Genomic DNA, 7,757 nt, shown 5'->3' with positions numbered 1-7,757 from the left:
GGTGTTTTAGGAAGATAAACACATTTACTTTTATAGGGAAACTTTAGCTCCTCTGAACCTGACTGACAAGACAGCACTAAAAACTGAAATTAATGTACAGTATGCATGTATGTATCAATAACTGACAGATTTAGCTAATTGTACTTTCTTTTTATTCATCACAAATGTTCCTTTCTTTTATTTCAAAATATTTTTCAACCCTCAAATATATTTTAGGGTTTCAGCTTTTGTTCAAGAGGTGTGCCTAATCTTGTTTCACCAAGCAGTGATTTATCTACATGCTGGCCTTCCTGCGGCTCTAGATAATAAAACGGGTGACATGTTCTCACATACGCACAAACATACGCACACACAGACACACACAGAGCTGTGTAGAAAAACAAACTGTGCTGAGTGAGACTTCCTGTCAGGCAGACAGTGAAAGCTCTTATTTCTGCGATTTGTTGGTTTTCCCCTCAATGGAGACATCCTGAGGAACTGGCAAAACTGACCGGCATCTGGTGACAAGCACGGGCTGTGTCACTTCTTCATCCGTTAAACACACAAACACCCTCTCACACAGAACCATCACGACCCACTGAAACTGTGCTGGTTAATGTTAAACTGGAGCAGACAGAAGCTTAGTAAACCATTGGCTTAACCTGTGATGAGAGGCATTACCTCAGCCTCCAAATATCACTGTTGTTTTTTTAACACCACCCACCCATCTACACACACACACACACACACACACACACACACACACACACACACACACACACACACACACACACACACACACACACTGCCTTGGAGATAGTAAGCAGCTGTGCAATGTGTTCACCCCACACCCCAGTGACTTCAAACACATACGCTGAGTGACATAGTGAGGAGCGAGTAAACAGCAGCCCACACACCTGGACAGGGAGCAGACTAGGAGGAGAAAGGAGGAGTAGTAAGGAGAGCTGTTGCACAGTGCGCCACCAGGTCAACCAACAAAACACCTGCTGTACTGGCAGGTCCCACTGACTCTATTCTCTGTCTATCTGCCTGCAGATGAAAGACCCTATTCAACCAAGTAGTGCTCAGCTGCTGTGCGCTCATTCTCCGTGTGTGTGTGTGTGTGTGTGTGTGTGTGTGTGTGTGTGTGTGTGTGTGTGTGTGTGTGTGTGTGTGTGTGTGCTTGTATGGATGTGTACCTGGGTGTAAAGGAGAGAGAATAAAGAGATGGAGGTAGGGCAGGAGAGAGAGGACAAGAGAGAAAGATATAAAGTCTGTTTGTTCGCAAAATGAATCAAAGAGCCTTTTATATTTGAGACGGAGTATGAGAGGGGACAATGAAGCGATGAACTAAGAAGTGGAGGGATGGACTAACTGATGAGTAAAATTGGAGGAGAGTGAGTGAGATAAAGGTGGTCACTGCAAGGAGCAGAAAATGGAAGTCAGCTGTAATGGGGAGGGAGAGACTTCATTAAAAAATGCATGTAATTACAAATTACTTCACTGAGGGCCCTCTCAAAGACAGTAAAAGAGGCCTAACTTAATCTCAACCACTGTTCCCCTGTGTTTAGTCTGAGCCAAACTCACAGTCAGAATCACATTACACACACTAACAGCCCCATTAACCTCTGTTACAGCTCTATCCTCAGGGCACACACAAACACACACACACACACACACACACACACACACACACACACACACACACACACTGAGGCACAGACAGACGCTGCCACACACAGATACATACACAAACAATAAAAGACACGTAACGCTAAAAGGCACAGAGTACATTGTTGCCCAAGGTCACAGAAATACTATGCTCCCTATATAACAAGGTTCACACACACACACACACACACACACACACACACACACACACACACACACACACACACACACACTGAGAAAACATATAGCACATAATTACAGGGTGTGCATTCATCTGAGTAAACACATGAAATCACTAAACCACTCACACTGGCCTACAGACAAAGTCAAACACCTAAAAACACAGTCAAACCTGCAATCATGCAAACAGACATACACAAACACACTAATATACACAGTTGCTTACACCATCCCAACCAATGTTGTGCATCTGGTATAAACCATCCAAAAACTAATTACTGCATGCGCAGCTGGGGTTAAAACAGTGCCTTTATCTGGGGAGGAAACAAGGAGCTCTTTAAGCAGACTCAAAACGAAACACCCCTCCAGCAGAATGGTTTTAATGTTGTAAAAGGTACCACCCTAATTCAAAAACAATAGGGTCAGAAAGCTTTCAGAGTCAGTTTATGTTGTTTCCGCAGACAGCTGAGGAGCAGCTTGTGGCGCTTGCAGGCAGGCTGCCTCTCAGCTCAGTCAGGGGTGACTAGGAATGGGTTTGAGACAGAATTAAGGAATGCTGTTAATTGGAAGGGAAAGGTTTTCACAAGCCGGACCCTCTGCAGATGTTGCAGACTAACACACAGCAGTGCTGGGTCATTCTTCGTCAACCGCTCTTGTTAAATGGCTTTCTGGTGATCTCTCAGACAATAACCAGGTCTGAGGAACATTAGAGCACATGATTAGGACTACTTAATGGGCCGTTATGGGTCATGGATGAATGGAGCAGAGGGTCTTGGGGGGTTGACAGTGCTGAGAACCTACGAGATGAAAGCAGACATTCCTCTGAGTGTTTCATCACACACCTAAGTTTGGTTTATTGAAAGAATCAGCAGCCACATCAGAGAAGCACTACGTAACTGTTTTTCCAAGCTTAAGGGCTCAATCACATTAAAAAATATTAACTCCATTCAGTGGTGACCATCTGCTGCAACTGTGTTTTCACCTGAGGTTATGATAGTTTAGGAACGTTTTCTTTCGTCTTTGAACCACTGTATAAGAACTGTGTGTGTGTTTGTGTTTGTGTGTGTGTGTGTGTGTGTGTGTGTGTGTGTGTGTGTGTGTGTGTGTGTTTGTGTGTTTGTGTGTGTGTGCTGATTGTGGTTCTTATGTGTCTCACCTTACGAAGTCGTCCATTACTGGTTCCCAGAAAAACCACAGTGTGGTTGTGTACATTGTCCACCGAGACCGAAGTGAGACCCATGTATTCAAACAGAGGAATGGCCCTCAGGGACCTCCGTAGGGCCAGAGGGTGCTGTAGGTGAGCCGCACCACAGTCCAGCTGCTCGGGCTGCAACTACAACACAGACAAAATCAGAGTCAGTTTAATGCTCATTAGCTCTCGTATGGAAGCACACCATACAGATTAGAAAGCTGGAGAGAACAGAGCACAAAAAGAGTGCTGCATGATGAAAGCAAAGTGGAAAACAAGATCTGATAGTAGCTATCACAACGGTGCCGCTCATTCTTCTAAATCACTTTTAAGACATCCCAGTGAATACTTGAAAAGGGCTTACAAGGGTCTTCAACACTCATAAGACTCTGCTTTTGTCAAATCCTCAGCAGGCAATGATAAAACATTAGTGCCATGCTTGGATGAGCACCAGGATCTATTGGGAATTCTCTGAATATTTTAGAAAAAAAAAAGAATTAAGCACAGTGGATATTTGTAGAGTCATTTCCCACGGGCCCTTCTGCTCGCGGCCTTGTCTCTCTTATCATAAATTGTGTCTGGCTTTTCCTCAGTGCTGGCTTTCAGACTGTCGACTACAAAAAAGATCACATTTCAACGGGCATGGCAACAAAATGTCAAACTTAAGAAAGACTAGCTTCATTCTGTGAGTGGTAAGTAGGTTGTATTACGGCAAAAAAGTCCACTCTAAACCACTTTGAACTGAGCAGTTGTCTATCTGACGAAGCCCTGTTGGCCAATTGAGATCGTATTCAGAAAACTGGTCACGGGAGGAGTGGCCCCGGGGCCACAGCCGACAAGACAGTGCCAGCGAGTAGGGCAACTTTCTGACCTGACACCACAGTGGGCGCGGGACAGCCTCCTTTGACCTCAGCTCTGTCAGTCAAAACAACCACAAAAGCTGGAATTTCACTGCATTCCTATGAAACTGTGCAAAGCTTTCTCTGTCTTTATTATCAGTCATCATCAATATAGAGGAAAAACACAAGGGGTAAATATTGCGTGTAAGACTTGAGTTTCCTTAAGGGCAAATATTTAGTTTGGTATGCGAGTGGAAAGCATAGTTAAAAACAAGATAGGCCTAATATCTGACTGTATGTTGACTACAAAGCTGCTATTTATTCACTGATTATGTGCTAAATTTGTGGTTCAGTTATAGCTACCAGCACACACTGAATAAAAAAACTCTGTCTGAGTTTGAACTGATAAACAAAGTAGACTATTGACCCCTTCCTCTCTTCATTTTTTGATAAGACAGGGAGCTGCTGGGTGTGAGGGGAATCTCACCCTTCCCATAACCCCCAGCGTGGCTCTGAAACATCTTTACAGCCATCATGTCAGGAGCCTCAGGGCTAAAGATGATAACTGTTGTAACCAGAAATGGAAACAGCCAGAGATTTAGCAGTCACCAGTGAGTTTGTCTTGTTTCGCAAGGATCAGAACAAATATAAGGACCTTCATGAATGAGAATCAGATGGGATTATTGGCCAACAGTGGTGGAAGAAGTATTCAGATCCTTTACTTAAGTAAAAGTACTAATACCACACTGTAAAAATACAAGTAAAAGTCCTGCATTGAGAATGTTACTTAAGTAAAAGTATGTAAGTGTCATCAGGAAAATATATTTTAAGTATAACAAGTAAAAAGACTCAATCCAGAAAATTCTCACATTTTAGAAACTGGAAAAACAGTTCTGTCAATCAACTAAGTGTTAAATCAGCTAATCATTTCATCTGTACTTGTAGGCCTATATATTGTTGGGTAGTTAAATTAATAATAAGACATTATATTTTATAAACTACATGTGTTTGTATGCAAGTAGCCTAATTTGTAAAGTAACTGGTAACTAAAGCTGTCCGATTAATGTAGTGAAGTAAAAAGTACAATATTTCCCTCTGAAATGTAGTGGAGGAGATGTAGAAAGTGGCATGAAAAGAAAATACTCAAGTTAAGTACAAGTACCCCAAATTGTATTTAAGTACAGTACTTGAGTAAATGCACTAAGTTACATTCCACCACTGTTGGCCAAGTTTGTTTACACTTACAATGAACTCTGGTTTGCAGTGGTAGGTATTGTAAAAAAAAGGGTACTAATACTAAACTAAAGCTCCAATTTTCATCACCTCAAGGCTTTCTCCACTGGGGATATAGCCATTTTGAATCCAATAATGTTTACAAAATAATGCATACATAAGAAATGAAAACATAAATGAAATCATAAGATAACTGTTGTGACTGTTAACTAATTCTGCCCCATCCAGATACTGACATTTGGTTCAAGTGGAATGGCTTAATTTGTCTTACCATTGTTTTTAAAATTAGACTTTTAACGTCACTTGATAAAATGTATAGAAACATTTGCAAAACATGCAAATCAAACTATACAAATTTCAAATGTAATATTTCTATAAGCGCTTACCACCAGGTTTCCCTTCTGAATGCAGGCTGCCCCGGAGCCCTGGATAACGCTGTCCAGCACCTGAACATCGCTGCTGGGAGAGTTGGAGCAGTTCCTGCGGCCTTGTCGGATCTCCTCCTCGATGTCTCCAAACTTAAAAGCGCACAGAGCAGACTTTCTGTCCGCCTTGGAAAACACTCCAAACAGGTACGGTTCTGTGCTCTTTCCGTCGTCTGTGTGGATCTCAGCGGGGTAGACGGACAGCAGCCGGTTGTAAATGTTGCCGTTAAATCCACACTGTAGAGGCATCTGGATGTAGGATTCAGTGAGCTTCCTGCTCTCCGGCCCGCTGGGTTTTCGGGGGTTCTCGGTATCCAGACATATCCTGGCGAGGATGCTGTTGGGCTGGCTCTCCTTGTGGCCCATTTTCGCATCATTATTGAAGGCGATGTAGGAATAAGTCTTCTGCATGAAAGCGTGGACAAAGTCCAGCTTGTTTTTGGTTTTAACGTCTTGTTTGATCTTGAATACATTATCCTCTGAAGGGTTAATGTCATAGGTGAAAAGTCGGGATAAATCCTTAATGTTCAAGGAGCGGATGGCGATCTCCGGGGTGTTCTCAAAGCGCAGGTCCTCCTTGCTGTGGTTCTTGGGGAAAAACTGGGTACCAGCCCCTGTGTAAGTCGCCCCGACCAGAAGCCGGGTGTTGCCCCCGTGGCTCTTGAAGATGAGCCCGACAGTGGATGCGTTCGGGTGATTGGCAGCTATGTTGAGCATGCTGGGGAAAACAGTCTTCTCGCCCTTATGTGGGAACTCCACCGCTATCTCCGAAATATTCTCAATTTTTCTGAGCTCACAGAAGCCTTGATACACGGACCCACACACCACCACGACCCCTTGCTCTCGGTCCAGCTTCAGGAGCTTGTTGTGGTTGTTAGTGAGGGATTTGGGATGCTCGCACGGAGCCTGGGGCAGCTGTGGCGCATGGCACAACAGGTTGTCCTCCACCGGCCCGGTCCTCTTCTCCACCTCGATGCTCAAGGTCCCGTTCAGCTGGTAGACTGTGTTGACGGTGGCCAGGTAGACCTTTCTGGACACCGGGTCCACCACGAAGTTATTTGTCTGATTTGGAGACGCGAATGTCTGTTGGATGTGCAGCGCGCTGGCACTCCGGCGCGTCTCCAAAGCCATGACGCCGAGAAGCAGAACGGCTATCTCTATCGAAGGAGGCATTTTTCCTTCTGACCGGCTTCCGCGTGTTCTGTGCCGAGGGGTGCATTGAGCAAAGACAAAATTGTGTGTTTGTTCCTATTACGACAATCGGAGAGGAAAGGCTGTTTCCTGCTCAACGCCTAAACCCAGAATGACGCGATAAGCGAGTCGTGCTTCCTTTTCAGGCTGCCTCCCCTGTCCCTCTCTTCCCACTGTGCAGCTCAGTAGCCTCTCTCCCGAGGCGAACTGAGCCACAATACCTCGTTGAGATTTTTATGATTTTAAACAATAGCCTATTAAAAAAAATTTTTTAAAGTTGATTTGTTAATACGTAATTTCTGGACAATGTCATGCCCGCACAAAAGTGATCAAACTTGTTTGGAGTCATGCTTTAGTCCAGCGTATTCAAGAATTGTCTCATAATAAATAATAAGACTAATAAAAGTACAAATTGAAGTAACATTTGGTACGTCAACTCGTGAACCATAAAGAGTGGCACTGCCTCCATATAATGTCACCTCCCATCAAAGCACTCTGATTAGTCATTGTACAATTACAGGACACCTAATTTGACCTACTTTTTTTCATGTTCAGCTACATTTGAAACTAATTCGTTCTGATCCTACTATAAGTCTAATAATAACTTAATTTTCAATATTATTCAAGATTTAATGGGAGCTCATCCTGCCAGTTGTAATGACCATATAGTCTATACTGTTTCTTTCAAGACGGGTCACTTGATGAATCTCCATCCCTGCATGGTTCCGCTCATCTGGGGGTTAATGACGGGTCACCGTCCCACCTCCTGTGCTCCCCAGTCCCTCGGCTTTCAGATTAGTTCTGCAGATCTGGAAGGTTCCGTTTTGGGCACATACGGCACGGTAAGCACCGTGAAAGTGCTACCAGATGGGCACATCAACACACCTTTCCGGTTTTTGACATACACATCTTTCCAACACAGCTTTCTTGCGCTCTTTACCTCATAAATATTCAAGCACAACACATGCGCCCCCACTCAAAAATGCACGAATATGGTTAGCATTTTTTGTCTCTGGATGGAGTGTGCATATGCTCACATCTCTGAATTGA

At 43.8% G+C, this 7,757-nt stretch overlaps 1 protein-coding gene across 1 annotated transcript in view; it reads right to left on the bottom strand.

The window, feature by feature from the left end:
- The window catches only part of plxnd1 (plexin D1), a 63,080-nt gene extending 56,205 nt beyond the window's left edge, over nucleotides 1-6,875 (bottom strand). Inside the window, exons 1-2 of the mRNA XM_078255321.1 lie at nucleotides 5,478-6,875; nucleotides 2,987-3,163 (exon numbers count right to left, since the gene is read on the bottom strand). Of these exons, the coding sequence (XP_078111447.1) occupies nucleotides 2,987-3,163; nucleotides 5,478-6,689 (1,389 nt within the window). The 5' untranslated portion in view covers nucleotides 6,690-6,875. The remainder of the gene's footprint in view (nucleotides 1-2,986; nucleotides 3,164-5,477) is intronic.
- Nucleotides 6,876-7,757: the final 882 nt, after the last annotated feature.

Source organism: Sander vitreus, chromosome 7 (assembly GCF_031162955.1).
Source record: "Sander vitreus isolate 19-12246 chromosome 7, sanVit1, whole genome shotgun sequence".
Taxonomy (NCBI): Eukaryota; Metazoa; Chordata; class Actinopteri; order Perciformes; family Percidae; genus Sander; species Sander vitreus.
This window is presented reverse-complemented; position numbering and strand designations above follow the sequence as displayed.